The 16,716-nt window shown below is 33.0% G+C and overlaps 1 protein-coding gene across 5 annotated transcripts in view; it reads right to left on the bottom strand.

The window, feature by feature from the left end:
* ARB2A (ARB2 cotranscriptional regulator A) overlaps window positions 1-16,716 on the bottom strand; it is a 278,187-nt gene that overhangs the window by 164,128 nt on the left and 97,343 nt on the right. For all 5 annotated transcript variants that reach the window (XM_088130004.1, XM_088130005.1, XM_088130002.1 and 2 more), the window contains one exon: window positions 7,929-8,147. In XM_088130004.1, coding sequence (XP_087986130.1) covers window positions 7,929-8,147 — 219 coding nt within the window. The remainder of the gene's footprint in view (window positions 1-7,928; window positions 8,148-16,716) is intronic.

The raw sequence follows: 16,716 nt of genomic DNA on the forward strand, positions 1-16,716 counted from the left end.
TGTTAAACTGCAGTATAAAATGCTGCTAACTAGGGAACATTTTTGTAATTCTAAATTGAATTAGTAATCAGATATTATAGCTTGAACTTGTTCCTCCAATGAAGCAAATTCTTCATTTCCTATTATTAAATTTTCATCGTTCCAATGGTTGGGTTATAAAATCACCACTTACACAAATTCTAAATATAGTTCACACTTTTTGATCAGTTTACTTGCAATATGTATAACATGAAAAAAATAACATAAACATATATTTAAGAATAATATTTAAAAAATTAAAACATGTAAAAATAATACTAACATATTTAAAACATTTAAAAAAATAAAAAATACATTTTACTATATATTTTGAATGTATTTAACCTAGAATCTTAATTGAGTTATGGTATAATTTCATTCCACCAGTGCCATCTATTGGGGAAGTGAAATGGATTATATATTTCCACAATTCTGAAATGAATTTCAGTTTTGTTTAGTAAAATTAAACATGGCAACTCTGTTGTAAGCACAAATGTCTATCCAATTGCATAACAAAGCCAAAAAACAGTGTAGCACTTTCAGAAGAGGCTTGCATCTAATTTTTTGATCTGAAGGAACCTGGAACATTGCTCTAAGTATTTAAAATCCAAAAACATGCACATAAAATGTACAGAAGACATTAAACAGATGCTTAGGTAACAGGTTTATTTATGAACATGAAATTGTAACAATAGGCTTATTTATTCAGATCTCTGTTGGTGAATAAATAATATCGGAAATGTGTCATTCTTCAAGAACCTAGCGCACTGAACTACAACTCATAATGTTCCAAGGAAGTATGGCTTTTGCAAGTTATTTTAGGTTGGGGATTGCAGGAGTTGTACTTCCGTACATTTAGACGTCATCAGGTGGGAAAAGGTTGCTTTGCAACTGCCAATGGATCAGAATCCATTGATAAGATGTCTGCCTCCACAGAGCTAAATTTAACTTATAACTGCTATAACTTGTGTTCTGTTAGTAACCCTGGGGGAAATATAACAAGATGAATCTCAACCAGATTGTTTTAAATGAAAACAAACTTAATTACCACTTACGTAAAAAAGCTGTATGATGAGGGTCAGCTAAAATGATTCAGTCACTGTGAACAACTATTTAAGTGGTCAATTTAAATGAAAACAGGAAAAACAGGATTAGAAGTTTTCCTAAGAGATTTCATGGTTCGATGGAGTATTATTCTTTGTACATTTAAAAAGCAATGCAATTTAAAAAGCAAAGAAAATGTCTCCAAGCAAGTATGAAGATGTAAATATCTGCAAGTTAGCCAAAAATGAAGTCACAGGCTTCATAGCTTCACAGAGGACAGGGAAATAGGAAACTCCAAGTAGCAGGTCACTATTTATTTCTAGTATGATCAGCCATCTTTGGCTGAAGTGCTCTCAGAGGATTAAAACCCATATTATCTTCTTAAAGTAATTATAAAAATGTGAGAGATGCCAGGATAGTAGAGCATTCTAAAATAAAAACAGTTTATTTATTATTATAAGTGAATAGCTACATAATTGTTGAATAGTTGTTGTATATTTGTTATATTAATGACATAGAATCCAAAAGGATTATTTAAAAAAAAAACTTGAAAGATTAATTAATTAAATGATGTTCCTCAATTTGTTGTGGTAAATTTTATTAAAATAAGTACGTATGTCAGCATTTACAAAGTTACTAAATTCAGATTAATTTGTGTTAAGCTTCCAGTAAGGAAATACCAGTAATTTTACACTATGATCACAACATTGATAATAGGTTATATGGCTCTTAGCTTTCTATAGTTTTTCAAGGGAAAGTCTATATTTAAAAATGTATTTCAATATAGGTTTTCCTAGGAGATATAAATTTTTAGTGATTAAGATGTTGGGCTAGGATCAAGGAGACCCAAGTTCAAGTTCACCCTTAGCCATGGAACATGTTCACTGGTTTACTGGTTGACTTTGGGCCAGGTACTCTCAGGTTATTTTTGTGAAGAAAAATTAGTGGAGGAAGTGCAATGTACACAGCTTTGAATTCCTGGAGGAAATATAGATAGAAATCTGACAAATGAAGCAAGTATGCAAACAAACAAACATGTCTATGTACCACCTAGGACTCAAGGCAGTTTACTGTAAAATAAATAGTTGTTTCTACCCATCCCATCCGGTCCGGCAGGAGGGGTATGCTTCAGATTTGGTCAGCTAAGGATGTCAGCTGGCAGGGCCCAGGAGGAGAGCCTTTGGTTTTGTGGCATCAGACTTATGGAATATCATCCCTCCAGAGATCAGATTGGGCCCGTCCCTGTTGGCTTTCGGTAAGGCCCTGAAGACGTGGCTCTATGCTTGAGCCTGGGACTCCGGGCGTGAGACCAAGCCTATTTTTTGGTTATGCTGTCTATTTGTTGGCCTTTATAATCATCTGGCTGCTATGGGTTTTTGTTTTTATATTTGTTTTTTTTTTTTTTTTTAATATTCTCAGCCACCCAGAGTCATTCATTTGAGATGGGCAGCCATATAAAACAGATAGATAGATAGACAGACAGACAGGAAATTTATCTATTTATCTAAGCTAAGGCATCCCTTCCATCATTAGCACCCTTACTGTGGAAAAGTAAGGTCTTATGTGCCTTCTTAAAAGCCAGGAAGTTAGGGGCATTCCACATCTCTGGAAGCAAGAGGGCAACCAATGAGAAGGCATATTACACTTCACACAGCTGGGAACTCTCAGCATACCCTACCTCAGGATATTCTTAGGCCAGGCCCAATCTTACTAGGAAAGATACTCCATAAAAGTATGCCAGTGCTGAGCCATATAGGGCTTTAAAAGTAATAGCTAGCAGTTTGAACTGGACCCAAAAGCAAACTGGTTTATCAGTGTAGCAGCTGTAGCATAACATTGCTAAATCTGATACTGCATTTGGGCTACCTTCTGAGTTATCTTCAAAGGCAGCCCCAGGTAGAGCATGTTACAATAGTCTATCTGTAAGGTGGAAAGGACATGAGTTACTGTTGATAGATCCTCTGGGTCCCCAAAGGCCTGTAATTGGCAGCACCAAAGTTGAACAAAGGTCCACTTGACACAGCCTCCACCTGCTGCTGTCAGTAAATAAACAGTATATAATATAATGAGCTATTTAACTGAAATATCAATTTTTCCTATCATTCTACCTATTGCCACCTTCAGTTTACAAAACTGTTTTCTCTCTCATCCCCCCAATACTTTTACACTAATTATCTAGAATTTCATTCATCAATATATGAAGATAAAGGCCATTTATTTTGTTCACATTAAAACTACAATTATTTATTCCTGATCAAGCATATAACCAGCAAGTAGGAAATGAAGGGGGATAACTGTCAAGCTTGTTGGCAAGACTTCAGCAGAATTGTCTGGACGCTTGGTATGGCATGGGTTGACTAGGCTCTACACTTATACTCAGCTTAACACTCTCCAACACAAAACAGTATGGGTAGATACAAATCTTTCCTACATCTAGAAACAAGCTGCTTCAGTATTGTACTGGTATACAGTAGATTGCTCTTTATCAACATGAAGGTGCAGTTCCCTCCTAACACCCACTACAGTTTAATTTTGGCACTTCTTTATCTCAACTTTCCTATCATTTAGGAAGTCCCTCAAGACCTGGTTGTGTCATCAGGCCTGGGAGTCTTTGGGAACCGGAGACATTCTCCACTGTAACTGACATTCTGCACTCTGCATGGGGTTTGTATATTTTAAACCTATTTTTTTAATGTGATAATGTTTTTATTTTAATAACTTTTAATCTTTTTATATGCCTGTTTTTATTCATTGTTGTACGCCACCCAGAGTCACTTTGTGTGAGATGGGCGGCTATATAAATGTGATATATAAACAAACAAACAAACAAACAAACAAACAAACTTTCTCTTGGTTTAATTTTCCCCTTGCATTTCTTGGCCCTGAAGTTGATTGTTACCTTTTCGTCATGAGACACTTTGTCTCTCAAATTATTTCCTACGATAACTTTTTTACCAGTTTTCTTCATTTCATTTCATTTTTCTTCTTCCCTAATTTATATAAAGTACATGTGTAAAGCTCATTTCTAAGCAGCCTTCTGAGGATGCAGCTGGTTCAACGCTTTGAAGAGGAAAGGTGCTTTGCTTGTGCTAACATGCTTTAAGAACTGACTTCTCTGAATGTGTTGCACAATCGTATTATCTATCAATGTGTATGTTTTAATGTTATATTTAAGATGTGTCTACAACAATTTAGAAAAAAATGTTATCTTTCTAAGAGTTAGCATTGGTTTGTCAAGAATAAATTATGGCAAACTAGCCTAATTTTTTCTTTTTCATGACAGAATGACTAGTTTGGTGGACTAAGGGAATGCTATGGATGCAACATGCCTTGATCTCAATAAAGAATTTTGACAAGGCTCTTCACAATACTGTGGGGGAAAAGATGCATATACGTGGGCTGGATGGTGCTTTCATCCAGGGAATTTGCCACTGCTTTGAACAGTCATACCAACCATGTTCATAAATAGTTCTGCATTGTCCTGGAGGGAAGCATCAAGCTACTGTCCTTGGCCCAATGCTATTCAATATTTTTATAGATCACGGAAGGGAAGTGTATCAAATCTGCAGAAGACATTAAACTTCAGAAATTCACTAATACCCCAGAGAACATATTCATAGTTCAAAATTATCTCAAAAGGCTTGTAAGTTGGGCTAGTTCCAACAAATGATATTTAGCAATGACAGGTGCATGCTCAAATATATTGGTGCAGAGATGTTGAGAACTGGCTTGTTGGCAGTACATATCAGAAGGTCTAGGAATACTAGTGGACCAAGCTGAAATTGTAGGTTGTAAGGCAGCAACTAAAAAGACTAATGGATCTTCAGCTGCATAAACAGTAATATGAGTCTAAATCATGGGAAATAATTAGCCTATACTGGTTGGGCTGTATTGTGGACTTAATTGTTAATATGGTGGATTCTAGGCACATCACTTTAATATGGAAATTAAAAAGCTGAAGCATGTTCAGAGGATTAATACTAGAATAAGGTATCTGGAAACCAAGCTTAGGAGGAATGATTAATGGAGCTGGGCATGTTCAGCTTGCAAAAGAGCCAGTTAAGGATAGATATGAGAGCAATCTACAGATAGTGAAAAGTCTTCAGGGGATAGACCTGTACTGTGGGAAAATGCAGCAGAACAAGGATCAATGGTTTGAAATAACAGGAAGAGTTTTCTGAGAGTAAGAGCTGATAAGCAGTGGAACAGTCTGCCTGGAACAGTGGTGGATTTTTACTTGTTGGAGATATTTAAATGCAGGCTAGATGTGTTGGGAATGATTTAGTGGATTCTTCACTGAGCGTGGTATTGGACTAAACAACCTTTAAGTCCTCTTCCAAGTCTTATATTCTATGATGGTTTATGCCAAAAATAATTTTACATTTATAAATGTCTGAACAATATAGACTATTTCTAAATAAAACCTGTAATATAACTCTAAAGAAAAATTAAAGAGCAGCATTCAATAGTCCAATAATTTGATGGAATTCTTCCTATAAATTCTAGTACACTCTCAATGCACACTGCAATGGACTAAAGAACCTCCAAAGCAGATCTTGAGGGCACAAAAGATACAGTAGGAGGAAGAACAAGGAAATCATGTTACGTAGTATTTTGACAATAAGAAGTTATATTAGAACTCAATGCTAGAACACAAAGAACCACGTCTGCTTATCCTTGAGCTGTATTTTTCTATGCTGGTTAGCTCATTTTTTTAAAAAAAGTATTTTTGAGTGAGAGGAGTTTCAGCAATCTGCTATTTGCCACAGAGGTCATTTCTTCAAACAACTCAAAATTCTGCTAAATGAGCACAAAATTTTGATTTAAGCAAATCTTCACACTCCCTCGTGTTCAGCAATGAATAAAAACATTAGGTGTTTACTAGCTTGGGTTCTATGTGACTGGAAGAGATGTTCACCAAAATGTGCAGCAGCAACCTCTTGTGGTCTGAATGAAATAACGTATCCATAAGCACAGGAATGAATATGAATATATTAAATGTATAATGTCTTCGTTAAAACATCACACGTGAAGTATTTTTTCTTATATAGAAAATATCTGCAGAGAGCTTTTGCCTCACTAACATATAATCTTATGAAACATAACCTTTTCTTTGACTACTAAACATAGTTGGCAGATGTTTCTAAGAACAAAAAATGTCTTAGTACAGAATATATAAGGAAGCTTTTCTGCCATATTGTGTGAGATGAAGTTTATTGCAGAGACCAAATCAATCTCTTTAACAAGCTGTAAAATACATTGGCAAAGTACATTATGCCATAGATAAAAAAAGTTACAGCTTGAAACAATAAGTACTTTGATCTTTCAAGCTTTGGTCTTAAAGCTTTAGAAGGTATGCATAATCTGTTATTTATACCCTTTTCACAGAAAAAAGTCTTGCTGGATATTTCAGTGCTGATGTAATGGTTGTAAATATGATTATGGAATTTTATTAATATGGAATTCTGAATAATGAACATGAAAGCTGCTAAGAGTATACTTTAGTTATAAACCAGATTTTTCTCACATGAGACTAGTCTTTGTGCTACTAACATTGGTTATTTTTCTTTGCTTTTTTCTGACTATTATGCCAGTGGGTTTTGGGGACGTGCCCAACTGACTGACTGATATTTATCTAGTAGGACTTGGCACAAAAAGCAATTGTTTAATATCTACTAAGTATATCACCAACTCTCTGCAGGGCCTAGTACTACAGGAATTGCTCTTGCTTCTGGCAAATTTACAAAGCCTCCAATGGTCCCTTCAAAAAAGAAAGCTTTTCTAAGAGTGGAATTGATTAGTGAATAATTTATTACATAATGTATTTGTCAAAAATAGAAGGAAGAAAAACATTTCCAAGTATTTTTAAATACAAATATTATATTCTTGTTTTTTTCCCCCTAATCCTCATTCATTCATTCCTAGAAATATTGTCTCCATTTTTCAAAATATGCATTGTAAAATTAATTACTAAGCTATATTTGCTCAATACATTACTTCATCCAGTGTAATATTTAAAACATGTCAAATCTTTAAAAATTACCCCCTCCCTCCCCAGTTAACATTGTTTAACAACTACCTAATGGTAAAGAATTCTGAAAATCGCTTATCTCTAGAATTATAATGTATTATATGTATATGAAGCAGAATGTGTCAAAGCACAAATAATATTATTTGTACCCTTGAAGAATTAAAAATCCTTGGTTGGCACAGATATAATGATCCTATGCAGCTAGCATTACAAATTGCAAAGATTTACTGATCAAGAAAAGGCAAGGCCAAAGGACAGAATTTCTTCACTGCTCTGTTCTTAAATGATTCTGACTTAAATATTTATTAAGATATTAATAACTTTCTTTATCTTTCTTCAGACATGCCCAAATGGAAACAATATATTACAGGGCAATGATACAATCATATAAGATAAAAATCAGCATTTTGTTCTCTATAGTATTAGTTTACTAGACAAATAAATTAAAATATAGAGGTTTATGGTACTGCATTCCCAAGAAAACCTCTTCCCATAGTACTTTGTGAACTTATAAACTAAGCTATGTTTAAAAAGATTTTTCAATAAACATATCCACTTAAAAACCCACTTCATACACTGTATTTCACAACACTGCTATCTTAGGAATGTCTAATATCTTTCTCTGGGGTTTACTTCAAATTTCTCTTTGAAATTAAACACATTTTTCTCTACATTTTCATATTTAGGGATAATAAATTATTGAAATAATTTCTTAGTTTTAGTAACACAAGTACTATATGCATTTTAAAGCACAATACTTAAAAGCATAAATAAGTAAAATCAAAACCATTTTCTGTTCTTCAATATCAAAGCAAAACAAATAAGATCAACTTACTCTAATATATACTTGCATTGTTTCCTTTTCTTTTTGTGGATTTCGGTACTTCTCATAAAAGTCTCGTCGCTTCTTTGTATCTTTTGGAATTTTATCTTTTCTCTCTCTTTTTTCTGCAGGTTCATCTGAGCTATCTGGAGGCAGCTGTACTTGAGCTTTTGTCTTTTCAACCTCAATATAGTTCTCATTCGGATTCAGTACTATTACTCCATAGCCTTCCTGTTCCAGATGAAAGGGTGAAAAAAGGATTTATTGGTTCAAATGTATTGATTGAAGTGATTTTCACAGCACTGACAAAGGAAGCAATAGTTGCATTTCTTTTTTGTTTGCATCTGAATTTTCAGTGACCACTTTTGTTTATTTGTTTGCCTTGCTCCTTACAACTTTACAGTGTTTTATGCAGTTAATCAAAAAGTTGCGAAACAGCCTCCCCCACACTGGATTCCAAAAATTACCAACTTGATGCTTAAATATTAGAAACTGTTACATGTAGGCTGCTTAAATCCTATTGTTTGAAAAAGGATTTAAGCAAACTTTGGAGACTAAACTATTAAACATTTGTTCAATTATACTGATAGCAGCAATAACAATGAATCCATTTCAACATGATTATTTGATGCTGCTTTGAAATCAACGAATTAGTTACAAGTTTAGACATGAGCAATTTTATTGGAATTAAATAATGTACTTAAAACTTAAGACAGAGAAAAATATGAGATTTTTGTCATAGAATATAAATTGTAAATCAGTGAGGGATTTACAGAGAGAGGATCTAAAATTCTGGACATTTTGTTTACATCAAAGAAAATAATCTTCATAAAAGAAGGTAAGAGAAGTCAAATTCACATAAACTGTGGATCACCTGTCAACATTATTTCAAATTTCTTTATAACTTTTCAGGAAAAAACATACTAAAGTAAAATAAAATTTTATCTATTTAAAATAAAATCTGTAGCGTGAATAAAAGACAGAAGTCCACCTATGTAGATCATCAATGCTAAGTAAATCTTTGACAATAACAAAAGATACTTTATTTGGTGTTGCTTTATTCTAATCTGTGTAGCTATTCAAAAACCTTGTAATGCATTGTGATAACTGTCAGGTAGACAGATTGTCACTTGGTGCTTTTCTACAGTTGGACACACTCGACTAGCTATTAAAATCACATTTGAAGAAAGTTCTTACTCTTCCTTGTGCCTGTACAAGTTTTCACGCCCTTCTCAAATTTCTACTATACCTTCTCCTCCCACCAAAACTAAGTTAAAGAACACTGTTGCACTCTGTTAAGCAGGGTGAATTAGAGGCATTCAGTTCACTGTCTATGGTATAAGGGAACATGGCAAAAAGGTCACCATAGGTCAAAGAGAAAATTGCCGCCTTCTAGATTCTGTACCATGAGTAAGTGATCTCCTGTCATTTTTTCCTCCTGTCATTTTTCCTTCCAGTTTTCTCTTCAAAACGAACCTATACACTGTATGCTTTGGAAAAGGTTACTCTAATGTATAAAACTGAAATTACACTACAGTTACTATATAAATAGACTCAAATGAAATTTCTGTTAAAAAAATTAGGACTGGGACTTTTACTTTTAGAAGTATAATAAATATACTGAAAAGCAGATTCCTACCTTCATGGCTACTAATAACAGCACAATCTGAAGAGACTACTTTTCTTACTGTTTTAAATAATGACCCCTCCCCCCAATAAAACCTAGTATATTTTTATAAGCACTGAGAAGCTGAAGTAGTTTGCTGCTCCTGTTCATGACTTGGGTTTTTTCCCCTTGTGAAGATAGTCCTTATATTGATTCATTTTATGTTCTATACAATGCAAGATGTAAAATTCATGTATTTGTCATTGTTTTATAGGTATTAGTGAAACCGAAACCATGTTCATTTTTTGCTACTCTCAAAAAAAAAGACACACATAAATCATCAAAGTAGTAAAATTTGTCTAAGTTATTGATTATGTAACTGAAAATTACATGACTCATTTGTCCAATTTTATGAGGACATAATGTCAATTTTTCACAGACACATCAACAGATGAAAAATGAATCCATTTAAAAATCACAGCTACATAAATAAAAGGATTTTTATCAATTAAGTTTTAAATAGCACAAACCATCCTTTAGTATGATTTTAAAACTTTTTTCAATATACTATATTTGTTAAAGTAAAAATAAAAATTAACATAGTAATATTTCAAGAAATTTTATCAGATGTTTCATGTTTCTTTTTAAAAGTTGACTATAATCCTATACTATAAAGAAAGTTGACATTATGTCATACTCTTTTCTTCATTTGTACTCAGTCACTTCCCCTAAAGAATATGAGGAAAAATAGGAACAAGAGAGAGGATTAGGAATAACAGACAATACTTGAACAGATGAAAGGAGGTAGAAATACAACATTATATATATATAACTGGAACAGAATTTAACCTCTATCAATGCTGTAAAGTGAGACCAACATAATCTTATCATAAATTAATTTATGAATTTGACAATATGGTGCCTTATGTTTCCTTTTCACTTTAAAAAAAGATTTAGATTTTTTAAAATTCATCAGAATTTATTGAAATCTTAACCTGTATTCTTTATTAATATGAGACTTTTAAAATAAGCTCAATTTTTAAGGTGAAAACAACAGGAAACTAATTTTGGTGCATCACCACTACATACACAATGTAGACATCAACTTAAACAAAGACTTAAAATATGCAGTCACAATAATACACATCTATAGACGAGTTAAAAAATAACCTTTACAACCTATAATACACATTTTATGAAATTAAACAATACAACTGTTATGATTTGAAAATATCTACTCCCTCAGATGTGCATGCCTATTTAAATCTGTATCTACTAATAATCTGTCTTCAAAATAAGTAGTATAACTGAAGCACTAAATGTGAAAAATACATCTAAAATGAAGGACATCTATAATTTAATATAGTAGATTACTCATCTTTTCTTAGTTAAATGTTTTCAAAGATAATTTTATAATATGAGTAGAATATAGCATTCAACAAGTTCCAAGTTCATCTGCACAAACCAGTTAGTAAAATTAAATGAGACAGATTATACTAATCTCTACTAGTAAAGTTGGCCTTTAACCAATTTTGAGTCTAACTGATTACCAACTGGATAGCCAATTTTATATCATTCAACCATCCCTAAAATGTATCCAGTAAGAGATATACTATAAAGTTATACCTGTCAGATTCCAAAACCTACTGGATTTTGCTAATAAGTTAAATACTTGTCAATTATTTCAGAAACCTTTTAAAGGATGGGTTTCATTTCCAATCTTATATACGTATTCAAATTGATTAATTTAGTTGACTAAATTACAAGCAAGCTTAGACAAGTGTTGAAAAATACTTAGAATTCCAAGAATTTTTGTATCTTAGATCATAGAAACTTCATGAGTATGTTTGGTAATAAAATATCATGGTTATAATAAGGGGAAAAAAAACCCAATTACATCTTCTAATGGATACTTCCACTACCGTGCACACATACAAAACCTATATAGCAGTAAAAGATAGCAGCAGTAAAAATATTTGAGATATATTCTGGAACACTAGAAGGCTCTTGTGTCTGCTGAAATGAATAATGAGCTAAAAGCATTCAGCACAGCATATTAATCTACTAGGATAGGATGCCATATATGACCAGAGAGGTCAGAGGCTAGAGTGGAATCTGTTGACCTGTGTGTCTATCTTTCTGGTCTGTAAGTAAAAATCTGTAACAGATAATTTTCCTGAGCTTTATCAATCTGATTCTTTTAAAAAAATCTATTTAGAACATTTGAAGTACAATCAAGTTATTCCTCCAGGGAAAAGCAATCCAAGAAGCTTAGATCAGTAACCTAGATCTATACATGCTTAAAATGGTCATAGGAATGACTATTCATTGTTTTCAAAGATGTATGATCTGTTTATTTCCGATCTTTTTCATGAGAAGAGTACCTATGTGTCACTGTTGCAACAACCTAGATGCAACAGTAGGATGAGGTCATGACAACCAATCAGAAGTCACTAGTGAAGCGTAAAAGTAAACATAGCTGTTGGAGATGCAGCTCAGCTTGAAAAATGCCCCCTCCATTATTTGAGCAATTTTCTCAAGACGTGACCTGAGACTGAAATGCCTGAAATGTCAGTTGACTTCTTTTTGTATTTTCACCCAATGTGCATTTTGGCAACTGCACCCTGCTAACACTTTGTAATATTTTCATTCCAGTTACACCACATCTCTTAGGCTCCTGCATTCCACTGCTGTGTCCAAGTGTATAAAAATGCTGTATTACTGCCAAACTTCATATTGTTCCACAAAGTTTCCAACTTAAAATAGCTCATCAAGTTAGGCAAGAAAAGAAAACATGCCACAAAAAGTTTTTAGGAGACCACCTGTTGTCTATTATTTTTACATAGCACTTACTCATAAATCATAACACAGGGTAATTAATCAAGCTGTCAAAGAAAAGGTCAAAGGTTACATAGGGGAGTCAGAAGGTCATGCATGGGCTGATAGAGGTCAGGGTCACACCACATTCCTCATTATCAAGTTGGGATGAGAGACGGCCCAAGCAAACAAAAGTGAAAGCAGATGGAGAAGTGAGTGGATAAAAAAGAAAGAAAGAAAACTTGACAAACAAAAAGAAAAGTGAAAGAAGAGTGTCAGCTGCCTTCAAATAAAGGATAGAATAGAACCAAAACACACTGGAATGTGCTCAGAAATATCCTATGCAACATAAGGAAACTATATTTTAATTCTTTAAATCTCATATAGATTAGATAACGCTTTGATGGAAAATAAACAGTATAACTACATATTTTGATTATTTCATACAAATATCGAACAATCTCAAGCAAATCAGGTAAAGTAGTTATTCTGACCATCATCAATTTTTCATAACTCCATTTTCTGGGTATAGCCTATAAAATCATAATAAAATCCTTTTATTTGTATGAAAAATAGTATTGAAATTATACTCTTCAAAACCACAAATGTTCATTAACACAAAGCATCATAAAAGTCCTTCTAGATGACACAAGAGTTATAAAATATTCTATCATTACACTGACCTGAATTAGATGCAGAATAGTGTGCAAAATTAGCTGTCACCCTTTCCTCAAAATCTTTGCTAATCTCATTTTGAATGTTTGCAGCTTTATCAACACATGCATCAATGTCAGCTCCTTGGTTACTGAACCGCAGTACTTGGAAGAAGATATAATTAAAATGTTTTGGCACAGAAAAGGTGAAATTGTATCTTCCCATATCCCCTAAGGACTCTGTAAAACATGTAGGATATATTGACAAACACACACCCTTGTCTAGAGCCCTGACATTCCAGGTCACCAACTGCTATTTATTTCAGAACATTTGCACTTATCTGTACAATCACCTGCTATGTTACTAACTTTTAATGGCTGTTGAAAATGTAAAACTAAAGAAAAAGAAAAAAAAAGTTTCAGCGCCTGATATCTCCTGATAACTTTATTTAAATGCTTTTAATATTTCAAACGCCTACTTTTTTGGTTTTAGCTTTTTTTTTTTTTTTTAGTATTTTAGCATAAACACATATAAATTTAAATTACTATAAATTATATATGTAGTGCGTGTAACTTTCTCAAATGCAGTAATTCTTAGATGTGACATTGTCACAGCATCTGCATAATTGTAAAATTCCTACTAAAATAATGCTTTTTATTATTATTTATTCTCATATTATATACAAGAAATAAGATCTGAGAATTCTGAATCTTTTTAGAGATGTTCTAAATTTCAACTAACTCTAACCTTAATTTCCACTACTCCTAGAGAATTTCTAAGAACACACATGGGCAAAACAAAAATAATGAAAAGATAACATGCTATTCAGTTCAATAGGAATAATCTCATAACATACAGCATGCTATTGTAATAATTAAGAACTTTAATTTTATTGGAGTGTGACATCACTTGGTTTCAAAATAAAAACAATGCAACTTAACTCGCCAGCTATTACATACTTAGGACTGGATATAAAAATGCAGTCCTGTTAGTACAGCTATACAAGACATGAAGATTTAGAGATGCAGTGTTTTAAAAAATAAGATATATTGTATTTTAAAATAAATAAAAATGCATTGATCAATAAATAAGAAGTGGTTTCCCTTAAACTTTCAATATAGATGCATATTTACACTACATTATAAAGTACTTTGTGCAAAAATATATTGAGTGCCTATTTTTCAGCATTAGTTCAAACACAGAAGAAATCCAAGGAAAACATTACTGTCTATCAAGTACTGGTGTACAACCTTTATTATAAGGACTGGTATATAATATTTCTTATAATATTTCTTACTATGAATACGGAAGTCCTCACTTTGAATCTCTCTTCTACCATTGCTCCTGAAATGGCCTTAGACAAGCCCATTACAATACAAAATCTTTACTTTGATCTTTGGTCAGCATTAGACCACTGTTTTTCACTCAGCCTTAAGCCTCAGCCTTCAACTTTGGAACAATGTAAGCAATATTATGTTTGAAATGTCTTGAATTCTGAACACTTCAAGCTCAAAAAGCTCAGTTTTGACCTTAAGGATGTGTTCTGATGCTATTCCCAACATCCCAGAATAGTCAGAACAGTGTTGAAACACTTCTAATAAGGTCAGGACAACCCATTTTAAATTCAAAATGTTTCATGTTTGAAATACCTTGCACATCCCTAAATATAAGTATATTGGCATACTACTGTACAACTGCAGGTTTATGGATATACATTGAACTCAAACACTGAACATGTAATATAAAGATATTACTAGTTTTATTGGAAAGAAGCTATAAAGAAATATATCTTTAAGTATATATGTTTCATTCACATGAGTAGAAGTATACATAAGAGTCATCCTTACAGTTCTACCATATCAATAGTTTCCTTGGTAAGAAACAAAGAACTAAATGTTCTTTGGATTTCATGCATTCACTAACAGAAAATGAATCAAAGATAAATTCTAGAAGAATTCTAAGAAGTTCTAGAGTATTTCTAATACGTGAAATCAGACAAACTAAATGACAAAAATGATATGTGATAGGTGAAAGGGTTTTCAGATAGTTGAAATGTCTGAGAAGGAAAGTCCCTTAGTGTTACAATTGCAAACTGTGACAAATACCCATGTTGAGTATTATGACCAGCCAGTCTTTCTCCAGGATATGGTTGAGAAGTTTAAGCAGTTCAATTCAAGCAAGTTTATTCTGTGTTTTTCTTTTTCCCAAATTGACATTAAGTATTCCATAATTCAGTGTTTTGCATGCTGACTACTTATTTTGGGTTCTTGTAAGAGATTATGCCATCATTTAAAAAACTGTTTTATCTTTCTGTGGCTTTTCCTAATTCAGTAGCAACTTTTCAGGACTCATCACTAGGCTCACAGTTTGAAACAATAACTAGGCCCTACAACAAAACACTGTAGCATACTTTCATTGTCTAACAGCAGAAATACCCTTTTCAGGATTTCATCTTTCGTGCCCTCCTCTGGGCACTGTTTGACTACTATTTTGCGATTCATGAGGCTATTCCCACCTATCCTCCTTTCTTGCTTTTCCAATCAATCTTCCACAAATGGAAATATTTAATCTTGTTATTTTTGTTCCATTTTTTTCTTATAGACATATATTTTACAAATACTAGGAATAATTCAAGAATTTAAAAATGCTGCTATTTTACTTGGAAGCAGGGAGAAAGTATTCGAATCTGAATTTGGTTTTCAAGATAATAGTGCAGTATCAACATATGAAGATGAGGAAGTCTTTGTTTCTCTGACACAGAAAGCTAAAATAGTTAAATTCCATGCATTGCCAAGCCTCTAATATCTTTGTTCTAAAATTAAATTATTGGGGGGGGAGGGGGCCAGCTCAACATAGTATCTGCAGAGTTTTCTCAGCTGCTATATTTTGAATATAACATTCCATGAAAAGAATATACATCCAGCTAGAGGCACTGTTATCTCCTTCAATTTGCAAGGCTGTATGTTCTGGTGGTTATACATTTGCTGATTCTTACATGGATCGCTCTGTTGTGTGAACTATGCAAGAATCAGAAAATGTATAGTCAGAAAGTTTAGCCTTGCACACTGTAAAAGCTTGCTCTCTTCCCTCTCTTTCTGAAAACTGTTCTACAAATCCCATTTCCACAAGAGAGATCAATGGTAGAGATCAACTATTTTCATTGGGGGATGAGGGGAAGAGAACAATACCAGCAACTGTTTGCACACACAAATACTCTGTCAGCATATACATTTTCACACAATCAGCACCTGCCCACTGGACACACATAAGCCGCTGCATCCCAATTTTGTGCACTGAGCTGCCCCCAATTTGAACTAAATGGGAAAGAATTAATCACACAGATCAGGCTGATTATAACATCAAAACACATATGTAACACTTCAGAGCAATATGCAATGGTTGCATAACTAAATATTTCAAATTACAGTCATAAGTATAATTAGGTATCCTTTATGGAAAAAAATAAAGTGGGATTAAAGTAACAATTGTCTAACATTTAGTAGCTATGCAGGAATCCATTAAAATTCCATGAGTTTATTCAAAATGTGCTGAAATGCCTACATTAGGTTTACTTATTATTTTTTCTTAACCAAATATAGCACCTGCACATACAGGATTCATATTAGATTGATTCAGGCTGTTTGCTTGTAAGCTCTGCATATATATTTTATTAAAATCAATATGGAAGCTTATATCATTTCATATTTATCTACTGATATAAAT

This window comes from Python bivittatus, unplaced genomic scaffold (genome assembly GCF_059951505.1).
Source record: "Python bivittatus isolate LINGU-HERP-01145 unplaced genomic scaffold, Pbiv_v1 ctg000850_np1212, whole genome shotgun sequence".
NCBI classification, from domain to species: Eukaryota; Metazoa; Chordata; class Lepidosauria; order Squamata; family Pythonidae; genus Python; species Python bivittatus.